Consider the following 18,648-nt stretch of genomic DNA (forward strand, 5'->3'; position numbering starts at 1 on the left):
GCATAGTCATTTTCTTTGTCATTCATTTATAAAAAAATAATAATAATTTCATGTCAATAAATAGACAGGTTGCTTACTACCCGAAGAAATCAAACACATGTGTTGGTATTGTTACAATGAGGAAGACTAAAATGACATATCATTACTAGCTTTCAATGCTGAGAAATTATGTGGTGCCCAACCCATCATTTATATGATTCAATTTCATGTTTCAAGCATTTTCTTGCTTCACACACACAAAGCTTAGCTACTGCTAAATCACATTCCACATGAGCACCTCCATCTTAGCATACAAACCCTGAACAGCCATGGAAAATTCTGTTTAAGTTGACACAACTGCAGGAATAGAGATTGAAGGGTACCATATCTTATGCCCAACCTTCAACCTAGATACATATGCATTATACTAGGCTGCCTATTAAGTAGTGTGCCACAGGGTTGTCCCATTATGAAGCAGTTAGTTTAACAAAATAATATAAGCCCCTTGTGTTGGCTCTGTAGATATACTGTGAGTGGGCAGTCAGTCCATACATGAAACAAATGTAATATGTACACAGAAATCTCAACCAGCTCATTCAATCTTGAGTCCTTCCATTCTTGAGTCTAGCTACTTATACAAAGTCATCCTTCTCATCCTTTACACCCTTATTTTGGTCCTCATAACACAAGCCTATTACACTTTCCATCTCTTGATACTTACCCCTTTGTGACAGATCATAGGGACTCAAATATCACAGATCATCTTCAATAAAAATATCAATGAGTCAATAATACAAATGATAAAACAGTAACAGTTATAACAACAGTCTAGCCTTTGGCCTGACCAGCATCAACAATAAATAACCAGCCCTGTTCTGCAGTCCCCAGTCATTCTTAGGAGCACCAGGAATCACCCTCATGACAAGTCTCCAGCACCATCCTGCTCCCTCTGACTTGCACAAGAGTACTGAATGCATTTATTACAAATATTTACATTCCTCAGAAGTGTTACACTGTCACCCCAATGTCTCCAAGGATCTCGGACAGCCTCTGAAGACTGCCCTGGAGGTTCTCCTGGGAAGCACCTGGTGAGGAGCGATGCAGCAACTGAAGGGCATTGATGTATTCCAGCTCAGAGAATTGTTTTCCCCGATTCATCAGTCCGTTGAGAATCTCCTGTATAGGAAGGAAAGGTAAGCATTGTATATACTTGAAAAGAGAGTTAAGATCTAACAGGCATAAATTTCTATTGGCTAAAGTTGGGGGCAACGCCTCTGTGGTGCCATTGGTCAGCATACCTGACTACGAATCTGCAGGTTTGGATTCAAATCGCAACCCAGGCGTCGGTATGCAGCCCACCCAGCTGTTCATCCTCCCTTTCAAACTGGTCAATAAATGGGTACCTGTGGAAACCTGGGAAAGGTAATCTGTGGTAACCTGGATGTCATACCATTTCCCAGGGTAATAGCTTCTTCCCACCACAGGCTCAAGGGCCAATGCGACAGAGCTTAGCACTGAGGCCACACCCAGTTATAACGTACACCCCAAACTTTACCTTTACCATTTAAGTTGGGGGTATACATTGTAGCTGTGCGTGGCCTAAGTGCTCAACTCTCTTGTTAACCCTTGAGCCTGTGGTGAATGAAAACCTGTCATCCCAGGACACAGGGCAAGTGTGACATCGAGGCTACCACAGTTTACTTAGCTTCAGGATTCCCCAGGTACCCATTTATTGACCAGTCTGAAAGGAAGAAAGAACAGCTGGGTGGGCTATGCATCGACTGCCCAGGCTGGGCTTCAAACCAGGGCCCTCAGATTTGTACCCACACATGCTAACCACACCACTATAGATCCTTAGCTTATCTGTTACACAAAAGAGAGAGAGAGAGAGAGAGAGAGAGAGAGAGAGAGAGAGAGAGAGAGAGAGAGAGAGAGAGAGAGAGAGAGAGAGAGAGAGAGAGAGAGAGAGAGAGAGAGAGAGAGAGAGAGAGAGAGAGAGAGAGAGAGAGAGAGAGAGAGAGAGAGAGAGAGAGAGAGAGAGAGAGAGAGAGAGAGAGAGAGAGAGAGAGAGAGAGAGAGAGAGAGAGAGAGAGAGAGAGAGAGAGAGAGAGAGAGAGAGAGAGAGAGAGAGAGAGAGAGAGAGAGAGAGAGAGAGAGAGAGAGAGAGAGAGAGAGAGAGAGAGAGAGAGAGAGAGAGAGAGAGAGAGAGAGAGAGAGAGAGAGAGAGAGAGAGAGAGAGAGAGAGAGAGAGAGAGAGAGAGAGAGAGAGAGAGAGAGAGAGAGAGAGAGAGAGAGAGAGAGAGAGAGAGAGAGAATATGTCCCGCATTGCAAGATAGAACGGGACATTATAATGGGATAAAATAAAAAATCATGCATATGCCTCCCTTGCACATACAAAAATGCAGGCATATTATACGTACCATTTATCTTTAGAACTTATAATCCCTCTCAAAACTTTCAAAATATCAACAAATACTTTTATTGCAATTATTTCAGTGTTGCTTGATTGTCACACTGTCTACGGTAACGTGTGTGAGTAAGCACATGGAATGCTACAAGATAAATGATGAGCTTGCAATTAATTATAAATTCATCTTTCAAGGTAAGATCAACTCGTCTCTAGTGTCAACATTCATACTCACATCTGGGGTGTGATACAGCATCTCGTAATACTGGCGTGCCTGATCCAGGGCCAGCTCTCGGGTCATGGTGATGTTCGTCAGTTGCTGCTGCACACTGAAGATGTTGCGACACATTTTCTTGATGCCGTTCTCATTGATGCGGCGGATGTGTACCACAGAGCTCATCAGGATGTTGGCAATGAGTGGACCAAGGCCTTCAAAAATGTACTGCAGAATTGAAAATACATGAAAGGTGATACACAGGTTATTGTGTTATACTGGTACTTCTGGAAAAGATCATGTAAGCAGTTTGTAATGCCAAAGTTATGCTCCTACTCTTGCTTCTGGTTATGGTCAATGGACTTTCTTAGATTCACAGACTGCTTGCTCTTCTATATGGCAGACATTACCCTATAATATTACGAAATTACAAATAAAATAACTAAGAATTGTTCATGTCCTAAGATTCATTCTTTTTACATAGCCTGCTTCTATGATATTCACTGATAACTATTTTGGGGGTTGTTTCTTCAGTGGTGCAGCTTATAACTAACACTATCTATGTGTATGAAACAGCTTTTCTAGACTTCTTAGTACTAGCTGATGTAGAAGTACTTAGGTGAGATCTGTAGAAATTAAACAAATGGGATGTGAACAACAGGACTCCTTGGTTGTAATGATTAACCTTGCACTTGCGGGGGTGGAGTGTGCTGGTGAGGGCATCGTCAATGGTGGCCAGGTCCTTGATCAGCTTGAGCACTTCAGAGTCTGGTTCCTGAGAGTCTAGTCCTGAGGCAAACACTCCACCTCGAGCCACAGGAAGTAGGTAGAAGAAGCAATGAAGTCGCACCTAAAATAATAAACAATCATAAAGCTTGGGATGATTTGTTGCACATCAGTTTTCAAATCGAAACTAAACACATCACAGCAAGAAATAACCAACACAACGGATGGTGTGTACAGTCTGTCAAACTATCGTAGAGTTCAACCTGTTAGCTAAACTCTTAACCCAGTAGCAGCAGGGATCATGTTTCTTAATGGTCCCTCTAAGCGAGAAAAATGAGAAAAAATCATCACTCACACAAACCATTTCAAAATATATATCAAAGCATTTGTGATCAGTTTATGTATCATCTATTTTGAGGGGTTTAAATCATGGCACAAATTTGGCCCGTCGCTGTTACCGGGTTAAGGTAGAGCAATTAAAGACCAGCAACCAGTCAGCATTTTTTAAATTAACCTTAATTCAAATGTAAAGTGTTATCTATATTTTTTACTTCTCTTGAAAGAAAAAAAAAAAGGCATATCGGTACAGATTTTCACGTGTAAGGTTGACTATAATACCTTGTGAACTACTACTCACACTGACATTACCAATTCACGCATAACCTGTTCAATTCAAACTTTACTTTCAAACTTTCAAATGAACATCTTTATCTTGCTGTAGTATCTGAAATTCACATTAACTATTTGAACACAAACACATACCTCAAGATGCAGCACGAGAAGACAAGTGTGTGCCAGCTCCTCAAAGTCCTTGGCAAGAGAGGTGAGGGTTTGTACAGAGGCATCGGACACAGGAGGCACCTCGCCAGACACCAAGATACCGGTAGAGGTAGATTTCACCGGCAGGGAAGACGCAAACTTGACTATGCAACCACCAAACCACTCCTGGGGGTGATGATCTGTTTAATTATTGTTGTTTGCACCGTCTCATTCATATTTTCATTTGCTTATAAAATGTAATGTTGCCTAGAGTACAACATAAACCCTCCAGCCCGACCAACTCACTAAGCTCTCCTGCAGGTGGGCCAGGGTGCGCAGTTGGGCTGAGTCGGCTAGAATTTCATGTTGAGGGATTAGCTGGTCCCCAAGGTTACCAGTTAAGATCTCTGCTTCCTTCCGATTGCGTTCACCAACCTGGGGATGATGGGAGGGTCACATAGGTTTTTAAGAATTACTTTCTATATTCAGTTTAAGAGGATATTTCACTGATTCCTATATAAAAGATATTTTTATCCTAATTTTACAGAAATGTGCTATAAGTGGAATTACTGAAAGCGGAAACTTTTAGATCCTGTTTTGTAAAAGTGAAGATTAATATCAGTTTTCAGTCACAAGAGTAAGTAGACTAAAACAAACCTAATGCATGTCATCCATGGACAAACCTAAAGTTCTCCAGTATGCTCATCTTTCTATCCTTCCTACATTCTTTCTAATCCATTAATTAAGGATACACAATGATGAGAAAACAAAATACTGAAATATGTAATTTTTCATGATTTTGTTGGATTCAAAACTTTATATATTGCCATCAACTTTTACCTATCACAAGAAGAGGGCAAGCTGCCTGACTCCAATGAGACAATAAAACACTGCCTGGCGCAATGGGTCACACTATGTTCATTAACCCGGTAGCAGCGACGGGCCAAATTTGTGGCTTTACCGTGTAGCAGCGACGGGCCAGATTTGTGCCATGATATAAACCCCTCAAAATAGATAATACATAATCTGATCACAAATGCTTTGATATATATTATGAAATGGTTTGTGTGAGGGGTGATTTTTTCTCATTTTTCTCGCTTGGAGGGACCATTAAGAAACATGATCCCCGCTGCTACCGGGTTAACCCTGAGATTCAAACGCTGACATTAGCTCCAGTTCATAGCCACACAATCTTCAGTGACTGATTTCACACCACACAACAACAGTCAATGGCCACCAGCTCTAAAGTTAGACACACCCTGCTGGTTCCTTCCATCTGTTGTACAAGCTTTCATTCCTTCCTATCAGTCACTAGGTTCTTGACAATCTTCCTTTCTATTCCAGGGTTGCACACACAGTTCAAATCTATTCATCTCCTTGTGATCATCACCCAATACTTATGATTCAATCTGTTACCAATAATGCTTTCACAATCTACAGTAACCAAAGTTTAATGAAAATTATTTGCTTCATGTTCTTACCTCTTCTGGATTCTCATCACCCTCAAGGCAGGAATCTGAGGTAACACCAGCTTCTAGAGCTCGCCAGTTGGGCAGATCTCTGGAGAGAGAAATATTTTGAAACCACAAGATGAGGTACTAGTTTCCTTTGTATGTACAGTAAAACAATCACTCTTGTAACTAAACTCGCAGCGAGAGAACTGGTCATTGATTTTGCAAAGCCATACAGAGTTAGAGCAGAGGGTACAACGAAGTGTGGGATAAGGTTGGGGGAGGAGAGAATGGAGGAGGTGACTGAGTTTAAATATTTAGGGACTGTTTTATGTAAGCATGGCAGTATGGAAGGTGAGGTGAGGGAAAGAGCAGTGAAGGGCATCCAATCCCACCATTTGGCCTCACTAATTTGGACAAGCAAGAGATTTAAGTGTTGCTATGTTTGTAGGTAATTATACGAGTTTATATTAGATCCATTTGTAAGTTTTTTCCTTTTCTTTATAGTGTCCCGTCCCACCTGAGGAATCGGCTGATGTCCTCGTCCTTGGCCCAGGTGGCCGAGATGATTCTCTTGTCCTCTGAGTCAGGCTGGGTGATGCCCCGGTAGGCTGCCTGGCAAGTCTCCCTGTAGTTCATGAGTGTGTTGCACATCATGGACACAAAGTGGTCAGCGAAGAGAGGCAGCGCTCCAAGCAGCCACCGCAGCTCCTCTATGGTCTGCCATACACTCAGACTGCTCTGAAAGTAAGGGAAGGAAAGTGTTCATTAGGCTCAGTTAACTAGGCAGTAAATAAGACCCAATATTTATAAGTAAAAGTAAGTTATGTATCTTTGCCCTTAAACATGGTGCAAGTCTGATGACTAAAAACAAACACTACCCAGGATGCAACCAAATGCTTTCTTCCCACAAAAAAATCAATTAGCTATTTGAAAGAATCCAACGTTAATGTAGAAACTTGCTATTTATCTTGACATTATTTTGCAAATAGTCTGATGAGATCTTACTGTAACTGTATAAAATAAATTTGAATAAAATTCATCAAATTACTTTAAATGTTGCAGACAGACTATTGGAAGACCAGTGGAAGGAGCTGGTAACTTACTTGCAGAAGAGGCCGAGAAACTTTGAGAGAGCGCAAGGTGGCAGGGTCCTTGACAGTCTTCCACTGGTCCAAGGCCTTAGTTGCCTGCTCAAGGCGACCTGCTGTCTCCATGTGTAACTGGGCCAAGAAGGCATCCTTGATGTAGTCTGTGATGAAGACGTAGAGTGTGCAATGTGTCCTGAAAAAAAACAAAAAAATGGAAGCTGTGAGGGAGGATGAACTGGATATATTCAGGTTATTTCAGGTTAAGAAGAACTTAATGAATAGCATAGCTGATGCACACAAATGAAAGTTTCAAATAGAGGTTAGATAGATTTATGGATGATGGTAAAATCATAAATTAACCCAGTAGCAGCAACAGGCCACATTTGTGCCATGATATAAAGCCCCTGAAACAGATGATATATAAACTGATCACAAATGCTTCGATATATATTATGAAATGGTTTGTGTGAGGGGTGATTTTTTCTCATTTTTCTCGCTTAGAGGGACCATTAAGAAACATGATCCCCACTAGTACCAGGTTAAGAAAGCGATTCTCAAGAGCTACCATATGTTGGCACTCTGGCTTTTTGCATGTTTCCTTAAAGGTATGTAACTGGGATGCACAATGGTACACTCAACACTGGTGTTCTACAAACTGTGACCTAATTTTTTTTCAAGTATTACCCTCACACCCCACTCTGAAATCTCTTGAAAGTGCTAAGAGTTGTGTGCCTCATGCTGTTTTGTATTCAGTAACATATTTAAGATATACTGGCAATCCAGTATGTAGACTTTCATGACCCAGTACATGGCCAGAAGAACCCTACTCTACACTTTCTGGTTTGGTGATGATGAGAGTGCCTTTTATACTGCTTCTTCCACAAATTTTGCTGGACATCTGAGCAGAAAATGGAGAACATACCAATTCTTTGATCAACAATTTCCTTATCCATTGAGGCTTCTATACATTGCACAATATCCTAATTTCTCTTACCCTTGCATCATTAATATAAACATCATAATCGCTCACCTAGGTATGTTAGAGGCTCTGAAAAACTATGTACCATATCAAACTTTGCAACTATCCTGAATTAAACATCAACCATAGGAGCCCACAAAGCAAATAAGAGTAAGGAGGTGCTAGAAATACCATGTCCACAAACCCTCATGATTTGCTCTAGTAGATGTCTTACCCAGGAGAGCAGCCAATGGCCTCCTCTATTTCCCTGACGAACTGCTGCAGAGGATTGAAGATGGCCGTGATGTTGTGAGGAGATGGGGAGCACACCAGGACACGCTTCCCCACCTTGCTGCTTCCACTTTCTGTACTGGGGGCATTGCCATCTGTGCGTGTGGTTGGTAAGGAGAGAACAGAAATGATACACTTGTTAGTTAATTCTAGGTGTCAATAGACTATCTCTAACAACAACTAATAATGCCAAATAACCACAAGACATCACTTTGTTCTGGAAGGTAGACAAGGCACTGACCTGTGACGGACACATCGAGGGGGTCACTTCCACCAGCTTGCTCCAGCTGCTCCATAAGGTAAGAGTTCATGGTCATGGCATGATAGGATGCCTCAAACTTGAACAGTGCATAGGGCTTGGACCTAAAAATGAGAGTGGACTGAAATGATGTAGTGGAACCAGTTATAGTCTTTATATCTTCACACTTACCTAATATAAAACAGTATTCATATTATAAAAAAAGAATGTTTCAGTCCAAAATAACCCACAATTTATCATAGATAAATAAATATTTAACTCCAAAATAGCCTACCATCCATATGTATGATTGAATTGAAGTAAAGTAATTATGTACTCATCACATATTGGTATATAGTTCTCCCTCAATTTCCACAAGGGATACATTTCAGAGAGCCCTGTGAAAATACAAAATCCACCACAAAAGGCAAATGGACTCAACGAGACTCACAATTATGTGCATGTTATTGATTATAGTTTTGTTAAAGTTTCTGACCATTGATTAAGTGGGTTTTATTTATAACAACATTTCACTGCCTAACCATCACGGCCATGTAGACACCCTGTATGATGATGTTAAAATGAGTGTCCCCATGATGGTTGGGGTGAGTGACATGTTGCTATAAACAACCCTGTGTTTTCAATATGTGGAGCTTCATCTGCATTCTGATCACACTATCGTGTTCATGAGAGATTTTCCTATGTCATGTAATAATATATTTCTGCAGTCAATGAACAACTGTTTAAAATAGTGAGCATAAATAAAACATGTTAAAAACATTTTTTTAACATCTTCAAATACATCTTCATTCTACAGTCACTGCTGAGTCTGATGGTGTCAAATAAAGAAACATGTCTCACTCGAGCATGCAAGATGTGATCCGACATGAGTGTTAGTGGGAGAGCGGAGCAGCCAATCAGCTGCAAGCTTACCAACCTGCTTAGGCGCCAGGAATCTAGCTTAAGTGAACAGACTATAGTGGACTAGTGGGAGCCTTGCTCAAGATCTGCTAGTGGCTGCTCCCTTGCTGGAATATGAGTTATATACTGCTGCTGAGTGAAAATGATGTTCTCAAAGTTTTTGTGCCACAAAAACAAAATTAGGGACGATCCACTAAATTACACAACCATGAGCACTGGAATTTCTAAAAGTGAGGGACAACTGTAGTGGAATTTCAGGGAAACATTTTTCATAAAACTTTTGCTATACCAGTGACCTGACATACTCGTACAACACCCCTACCAGATTGATTGGAACATTTACATCTACAATTACTGGGTGAATGCTTACCTTGGGGTGCGCTTCTTGGTAAAGAACGAGGAGAGGTCAGAAGCAGCCTCAGTAAAGGCTGCTGGGGCCTGCTGCTGCCCTGTTCCAAGCTGACTCAGGTCCAAGTATTCACTCACCATCACTTGCAACTGTGGACATAGTATGCAAATGAAGTAAAAAAAAAAAATCTTCATTCAAAATTTGAATGTATCATCATCACCATCTCCTGGGGTGAGAAGGTGGCCAGGAGGATACCACTGTGGTGAACCTTACTTACCACATATGGCATGATATCTCTCCATTATTTGCTATCATGGTACATCATTGTGTAATCATACCAAAACAAAACAAAAATCCCCCTTGATGTTAAAAATGCCATTGCCTTCCCCATAAAGCTTACCACTAGCACTCTGACCTTGACAATCAAGACTATATTCATAAACTGATGGGTCAGCAGCTTGCTATTGGAATAGTTTCAAGGGGAGGTTGTCTAGTAAATAATACAAATCCTATATGCAATCCATAGTTATTTTTATATAAACTAATGTTATAAAAGTAAAGAACCAATTTTAACTGATTGATTTCTTCGGTGCATCCCTAACAACTATGACTTGAGATTCTTTAAGTGGAAAATTATGCAAAGTATTACTGTTTTGAGATACTCACAGCTGCCTGAACTTTGGACCATACATCTGGCATGGTGTACAGCTGCACCTCAATGCCATGCTTGTCTGCTGAGCACCGGAGGCTGGCCAGTACAGACCTGTGTGCTGCAGCCACCAGCCGCAACTGCTCAAACACCACCTGTAGAGGAGGGCCGATTTAGATACTGCTTTAGTTTATAACATGAAAAAGAAAATCAAAGTTGGGTGAAATTCTCCTTTGTCAAAACATGAAAAATAAAGGGCTAATGTGTGATATATCTGTTATTCCTCGATTAATTCCCAAGTTTACCTAGTTGTGGTATACAGCAAGAGAACTACACAAATGGTGTTCTGTCTCCAAATCTCGGTTTATGAAATCAAACTTCAAATTCATAAATATTTTTGGTTCGAACTATCTCCTTTTGTGGTCATTCCATGAGGGACAGCATACCTGCAGTAGCTCCTGTAACAGCCTGGCCTCCCGGGCATCAGCGCGCAGCATTGCCGGGGCCGAGGAAGGGACGGGGTCGTCCTCGGGGGGAGCGGGAGGGTGGTGCTCCACCACTTGCTGGGTGGTTCTTTGGATGATGAGGCCAAGCTCTTTTTGCACTCTGCGCTTGATGGTCTACAAAGTGAAGGAGATATATTATGAATATATTAAGATTACTGTACTTCTATTTTATATATAATAATAATAATAATAATAATAATAATAATAATAATAATAATAATAATAATAATAATAATAATAATAGTTTCCTGCAAAAGCAGGCTGAGGATCAGATATAAAACTTTTGTGATCATATTCACAATGGTTCCAGACAAAAACAGTTGATGGATGCCCCGCACCAATATTAAATTTTATGAGCTGTGGTCATTTTTGATGCCTTTTGAGCTTTACTCACTTATGTTCAATGATAAACCTGTCAAATTGGTATGGAATATAAGCAAATAAATAATACTATAATTTGTTCTTTCTTTCTATTTCCTTCCTTGAGCATGATGAACACATGTATACAGTAGGTTGCATAGGTGGGGAATGTTTTAGGAAATTATGGAAACACTCCAGAATATTTCTGGGACACATATTCACGCATGCACACCTACATATATGCGCATGCATGTCCACACACATGTGAACACACACACACACACACACACACACGACACGGGACCACATGAGCATAAGCCCAGGCCCTGTAAAACTACAACTAGGTAGGTAAATACACACACACACACAAATACACACACAAACACACACACTGGAACACAGAAGGGAGAGAGGAGATCTGATCATGCTGTATAAGTTGGTAAATAAGTCAGATGAGGTGGATAGAGATGATCTCTTCTCAACTGCGAGAATGCAGGGGCTGAGAGGACATGGAAGAAACTTAATAAAGGAACCTGTTTGAGCGACTTGAAAAAGTATAGTTTTCCACATAGAAGTGTTAACACATGGAACAGCTTGCGGGAAAAGGTGGTGGAGGCGAGCAGTGTCCAACAAATGATGGAAAGGCTGGATGAATGTAGATATGGAGACAGGACTATTAGAGCTTAGCTCGGGCCCAGTAGACTACAAATAGGTAAATAAAAATAGGTAGATACACACACACAGGCTCCCTCCTCACCTCCACAGCATCCGGCAGCTTCCCCAGCAGGGCGAGGCACTCCACCACGATGGCCATAAAGTGCTGGGAGTCGTCTTCGGGGTTGCCACTGCCACTTACATCCTCCTGCAGTGCTTCCCCCTCGCCCAGCCCTCTACAAGAATAAATAAATAAATAGATGAAAATATAGAAAACATCATCTATGGGGAAGAGGGTGCAAGGCAGACGTAAAATTATGATTCCCTCTTGGTGTGGTTCATGTAATAACAATAGTATAACAGCAATAAAAAGAATAATAATAGGTAATAATAATGACAATAATAATAACAATAACAATAACAATAATAATAATAATAATAATAATAATAATAATAACAATAACAATAATAATAATAATAATAATAATAATAATAATAATAATTATAACTAACTTTGAGCAGGCAAGGAGGGAGTGTATGAATAGAGAGAGATGGAAACTCTTCTGCCGTGGCCATCCCCTGGTGGGAGCTCCTAGGAGCAGGCGTCGATGAAATGATGATGATAATAAAAATACTCTTTCTCTCTCCAAAGTGCCAATCCTTCCAAAAGATTTCATCAGCATTTGACAAAAATATATTCACCTAATCATAAGTACTACAATTTATATACATTTAACATTAATGAAGTTATTAATGGTGACATAAACTAAACTCTGTAATCGTCCACACAAGTCACAATACCCTCTCCAGATGACAGCTTCTTTCAAAAAGGTCTCAAAGTGTCTATTGAGGCCTTCAGTAGAATTAAACAGCACACACTTTTATATCCCTACTGTGAAGTGAATATTGGCATCATATGAACAATGGAGCTGACATGAATATAAGCGATATCTTAAACTTGATTGCTCAAAAGGATCTGGCAACTCCTTTCAGAAGCATAAAAGTCATTAGATAGAGATACTCTACTATGGAAATGAAAAAGGAAGGAGACCCAAAATGTAACACTAGACAAAAGGTGTACGATCTTGGGGTTACAAATAGTAGTAACGACATGTGCTCTAATGAGGTAAAGAATAAAAGTGAAGGATTTGAGATATTTTCACAGATCAACCGTTTTTCTTTGACACGTTTCTTTACCTTTTCATGCTACTCAAAAATTTATTAAGACTCACAACCTGACTCTGGGAAAAAAAGGTCACCATTGCTGCTGATGATGATGATGATATTTCTAGCTACTAGTTTTCTTTTTGAAGCAAGGAAACAGGTTTGCATAATGGATAAATTTTCTTGGAAGTGTTTGGTGTAATCTTTCAATACAAACTGTACACAAAACTTTCTACTCAGGCTCACCTCTATGCTGTTAAAATCACTACCTTTTTTTTTTTTAAAGAGTTTACCGTTAGCTTCTCTCCATCACTCCTTTCACAAAACAACCTTGGAACTGCTTTCTTTATACTACGTTACTTTTTTCCTACAACTTAGCGCACTCTTTCAAGATACTCCTTTAGTTTATAACAAGAAAATGAAAATCAAAGTTGGGTGAAATTCTCCTTTGTCAAAACATGAAAAATAAAGGGCTAATGTGTGATATATCTGTTATTCCTTGATTATTTCCCTAGTTTACCTAGTTGTGCTATACAGGAAGAGAACTATTCATGGTGTTTTGTCTCCAAATCTCAGTTTATGAAATCAAACTTTAAATTCATATATAGTTTAGGTTTGGTTTGACCACTATCTGGGCAGAGAACATCGGATTTCTTTATGAGAGGAGCATGTTACAGGCATCTTTTTTATTCTTGTTTAGTCCTTGGTTTGTCTCATTTACAATAAAAATATATAAAGGTACAAATCTATACGGTACAGCAAAAGTAAAACATATCAAAATTACCATGATCCACTGCAGGTGATGGTCTGCCCCATACTCTGCACCACTCACCTGGTCTTGCCTGGAGAAGTCATCATTTCCAGGAGGTTTTTCCGAGCCTTGTCTGCCTTAGTGGTGGCACTGACACGGTCGGAGCCGGCACGGACCAGGGTGGTGGAGGAGTCCCGCCCCGAGCCCTGCCGCCGTAGAGACAGCACCTCCCGCGTCCATCGCCAGTACAGGTGCTCGTGAACCTCCTCAATTAGTGCCTCATGGAGTTTCTGCAGTTGAAAATTGAGTGGAATATATCTTAAATCATTCCACATTTACAGTTGTCTATATATGATCAATTTTTCACTAACTTTGTAACATATTTCATGCTATTTTATTATCCTTTAACTCTCATTCCAACTACCAGTACTACTTTTGTTCCACTCCCCTTTCTCCTAAAGTTTTCCTAGACTAACCTCTTTCCTGGAATGTAGATCGGTATTGACATCCTTGAGAGCATCCACTTTCTTGAGGTCAGTCCGGAGACGGGTGAGAGATGTGACGAGTAGCTGTGTAGCGTGCAGGTAGTGTTTCCGGCTCACATAGGCGCCTACACGTTCACCCACGTCCCGGACCTCATCTCTACATGAGGAAGAGAAAAAGAGCTCAAAGGAGGGGGTGAAGGAAGCAAAATACAGTCATGTACTCTCTCTCCTTCACACACAAGGACATACACACACACACACACACATGCACTTACATCTGTTCCAGCAGGAGCATAACATGTTTGTGCTCCACTCCCTCCAGCCAACGCTCCTTCAGTTCATCACGCTTGCAGTGGAGGAGGCGCTTGCAGGCTGCTAGGTTCTCCTTGATGGTGCGTATGCGCTTGCGGGACTCCGTTAGCCGCCCCGACACATCACCAAAGATCTGCAAATACCCCATGAGGTGTTGCTGTAAAATTATTTGTGAAGGTGTTCTTAGGATGGTTACTTTTATACTTTTGAGATGGTAACAGATTCATGGCATTTTTAATTCCTCAGCATATTATTTGTCTTCCACTACACAGATTACTAATAAATATGAAAGTGGATTTTGATTATAAGGACTAAGATATGCTAAGGGAACTGATAGCTTCAATGATATGATCTAGGCTTGAGTAAGTAGCTGTTTTTAAGTCACAATAGCTACAGAAAAAAAGCATAAAAGAAAGCTTGAAAGGATACAAAGAGCCACAACTAAATTGGCTCCAAGTTTAGCACAGCTGCCATATGAAGACATTAGACCTCTTGAAAGTGACAAAGTAGTAAGACAGAAGGGAAGAGAGGAGAACAGAATTATGTTTCAGGCAGTAAGTGGACTAGAAAATGTGGACAGAGAGGATCTTTTAACTAAAGGTAAAGGTAGAATATGTCATGTGGTAATAATCCCAAGAAATCTAGTTTTTTTATATATACTAGAATTGATGTTGAAAAGGAACTGGATATGGAGGCAGTGCAGGCAAGGAACATCCACAACTTTTAAGTAAAGCTGGAGAGAAGATGTAGTGATAGGATAAAAAGAGAAGAACCCAAATCCTGTGTACAACTAAATATATATGCACACACATACATACTCAATCCTGCAAAAATACAACTAAGAACACCCACACACACACTTGCATGACATCCTTGAGGGACTGGTCCTGGCTGGTGATGAGCTGGTCGAGTCGCTGGTCACTCTTGCGGTACTCTCTCTCCAGCCTGGCCTTCTCTCGGTCCCGCTGTTCATTACTCTCGCTAGCTGACAGGGTCCGGATCACTGACATCAACAGGCCGCTCTTGGGGGAGGTGAAGAAATTAATTCAGTTGGAAAAACAAATGTAAATATCACAAATGGTATGCATCATTATTTTAGAGTAATGTTTGAAAATGCATCTTTTCTTCAATAAAACATAAAAGAATGCAAATACAGTACTGTCTCCAGGATTGTGAGTTTCAAGTTTGCGATTCACTGAGTTTGCGATAGGGACCCAATAAATTTGATTTTTATTGAAAACTGAAATTGGGTGGTAAATGCCAAAACAGTGCTAAAATTTGAATCAAGCATTGATAACGTGTGGGAGGGCGAGGATCTACGATTTAACTATAGAGCACACATAACCGCCACACGTAGCCAACATAGAGAACATTGAGAACCAGACTTTTGAGCTGGAACCACAGGCTTAGGCCTCTTCCAAGACATCATCTGTGAGTATCTGAGTACATGAAGGATTCTTTGAAGGGGGCAGTGGCTGGAGGGTCAGAGAAACCATCCTCGGCACCTTCCACCTTGATCTAGCGCTTCCCACTTCAAGCCCATTTTAAACTATCATTATTGTGCACTATCATTTTTTAGCATTATCTATCATTACTGTGCATTATCTATTACCATTTATCTTTCTACGTGAAGGATTGTTTGGGGCAGGCGGTAACTGAAGGGTCCGAGAAACCATCCCCACGAGCCCTTTTTAAACTATCATTACTGTGCACTATCTATCATTTTTGTGCACTATCTATCATTACTGTGCATTATCTATTACCATTTATCTATCTACGTGAAGGATTGTTTGGGGGAGGCGGTGGCTGGAGGGTCAGAGAAACTATCCACACGAGCCCTTTTTAAACTATCATTACTGTGCACTATCTATCATTTTTGTGCATTATCTATCATTACTGTGCATTATCTATTACCATTTATCTATCTATGTGAAGGATTGTTTGGGGGCTGCAGGGTCAGAGAAACTATCCACACGAGCCCTTTTTAAACTATCATTACTGTGCACTATCTATCATTACTGTGCATTATCTATCATCATTTATCTATCTACATGAAGGATTGTTTGGGGGAGGCGGTGGCTGGAGGGTCCGAGAAACCATCCCCAGCACCGTCCACCTTGATCTAGCGCTTCCCACTTCGAGCCCTCCTTAAACTGTGCAGGAAAATGATGGTCTCGATATAATAAGGCACTCACGGACTCCTTGGGCGGCTGTTTCCCTGCCCGGGCGGGCCGCTGGGGCGTGCCCACGTCTGCCATTGTTGTGCACTGTCCGGAGCAACGGTGCCAGGTTATCGTACTCCACCTTTTATGTTTGCTGATTTGAGTGATTTACAACCCCAAAACTGTCCCTTCCACCGCAGTAACTGGCTTGGTATAGAGTTAACGTCTTGATGGTCAATTGTTTCTGTTTCTTGGCAATAGTTATGGGAGCAGAAACCGATATGTATGGTGCTCCGAGTACGACAATCTGGTAACGTTCGTTCGGAGGTGGGGACGCGGCACCGACTTTGACTTCCTCTTTAAACATCTATTTGACACCACTTATTTGACATTTGTTTGAGTTATTTGACGTGTTTGACCCCTGCTTGACACCACTTATTTGACATTTCTTTGAGTTATTTGACGTGTTTGACCCCCTTCTTGACACCACTTATTTGACATTTCTTTGAGTTATTTGACGTGTTTGACCCCCTGCTTGCCACCACTTATTTGACATTTCTTTGAGTTATTTGACGTGTTTGACCCCCTGCTTGACACCACTTATTTGACATTTCTTTGAGTTTTTTGACGTGTTTGACCCCCTCCTTGCCACCACTTATTTGACATTTCTTTGAGTTTTTTGACCCCCTTCTTGACACCACTTATTTGACATTTCTTTGAGTTTTTTGACGTGTTTGACCCCTGCTTGACGCCACATATCTGACATTTCTTTGAGTTATTTGACGTGTTTGACCCCCTGCTTGACACCACTTATTTGACATTTCTGAGTTTTTTGACGTGTTTGACCCCTTGCTTGACACCACTTATTTGACATTTCTGAGTTTTTTGACGTGTTTGACCCCCTGCTTGACACCACTTACTTGACATTTCTGAGTTTTTTGACGTGTTTGACCCCCTGCTTGACACCACTTATTTGACACTTCTTTGAGTTATTTGACGTGTTTGACCCCTGCTTGACACCATTTATTTGACATTTCTTTGAGTTTTTTGACCCCCTTCTTGACACCACTTATTTGACATTTCTTTGAGTTTTTTGACCCCCTCCTTGACACCACTTATTTGACATTTCTGAGTTTTTTGACCCCCTTCTTGACACCACTTATTTGACATTTCTTTGAGTTTTTTTACCCCCTGCTTGACACCACTTATTTGACATTTCTGAGTTTTTTGACCCCCTTCTTGACACCACTTATTTGACATTTCTTTGAGATTTTTGACCCCCTTAATTCTTGACACCACTTATTTAATACCTGGTACCCATTCACTGCTGGGTGGACAGGGGCGTAGGGTATCGGAAAAGCCGCCCAAATTTTTCCACTCCGCCCGGGAATCGAACCCGGGCTCTCTTGGTTGTGAGCCGAGTATGTTAACCACTGCACCACGAAGACCCCTATAACCCGAAACTTCTCGTATTCGACTTATAATACGGTCCTATAGCCGCCAATATCCAACTATTGTCTAACTACGCAAGTACAAGGATACCGACTGGGCTCACAATTTAATAAGACGATCCTTGTCAGAAGTAGGTACTCACCATCACCGCCGCCTCGAAGTCACCACCGTCCCCTACGTCCCTCGCCGTGTCCATCACCACCAAGGAGTGTAGAAAGACGGCCCGAGCACTACCAAAAAGAGGCTTAAGCGTCTGGGTGATTAGTCGACTCGAACTCCTTGGCGGTTCGAAGCAGTGTCGACGCCGCCACCGAGCTGAAACAGGCGGTGCTTCAAACTACCAAAGAGACTCGTAGTTAAAAAAAGTTATATAAAGGTATTACTGGGATAAAATGATTGAATACTTGCATGTATGATTATTAAATAAGCCTGCATACCCACAAACATATGCCATTAAAGATAGATGCGCGCATAAACAGGTTATATATTACATATTTGTTGACCTTTAACATACATGCACACATACATAGCTTACATACATACATACCTTTCTGTAGAGAGCGACTGATATGCCACAAGTCCTCCCTGGGACGAAATACTTGATCAGTTTAATGCGTTGCTGTTGTGGCATGTGTGTGTGTGTGTGTGTGTGTGCAGCTATTGTATGCCGGATTTAAGTTCAGCATATGTTGAAGCTCCCATGACGGCTTATCTAATCTTTAAACATGTTGATATCCATGTGCCTGCAGGTCCTTCCTGAAGTGTTGA

At 41.0% G+C, this 18,648-nt stretch overlaps 1 protein-coding gene across 3 annotated transcripts; it reads right to left on the bottom strand.

Moving 5' to 3' along the window:
- Positions 1-33: 33 nt before the first annotated feature.
- Positions 34-18,526, bottom strand: LOC127009553 (exocyst complex component 4-like). Of its 3 annotated transcripts, XM_050882731.1 has the most exons (20): positions 18,428-18,526; positions 18,023-18,195; positions 15,127-15,288; positions 14,230-14,399; positions 13,946-14,111; positions 13,551-13,759; positions 11,658-11,790; positions 10,481-10,654; positions 10,052-10,189; positions 9,407-9,534; positions 8,119-8,240; positions 7,822-7,972; positions 6,644-6,821; positions 6,058-6,278; positions 5,568-5,646; positions 4,393-4,521; positions 4,090-4,272; positions 3,287-3,451; positions 2,623-2,829; positions 34-1,155 (listed from the first exon to the last, which is right to left on the bottom strand). In XM_050882731.1, the coding sequence occupies exons 2-20, from the start codon at positions 18,074-18,076 to the stop codon at positions 988-990; spliced, it is 2,937 nt and encodes a 978-aa protein (XP_050738688.1). In that variant the 5' UTR covers positions 18,077-18,195; positions 18,428-18,526; the 3' UTR covers positions 34-987. The 3 variants fall into 3 exon arrangements, with proteins under 3 accessions (XP_050738688.1, XP_050738687.1, XP_050738689.1); XM_050882730.1 differs by lacking the exons at positions 18,023-18,195; positions 18,428-18,526 and adding an exon at positions 16,462-16,625; XM_050882732.1 differs by lacking the exons at positions 18,023-18,195; positions 18,428-18,526 and having other exon boundaries at positions 15,125-15,266.
- Between the last annotated feature and the right edge of the window lie 122 nt (positions 18,527-18,648).

Source organism: Eriocheir sinensis, chromosome 41 (assembly GCF_024679095.1).
Source record: "Eriocheir sinensis breed Jianghai 21 chromosome 41, ASM2467909v1, whole genome shotgun sequence".
Taxonomy (NCBI): domain Eukaryota; kingdom Metazoa; phylum Arthropoda; class Malacostraca; order Decapoda; family Varunidae; genus Eriocheir; species Eriocheir sinensis.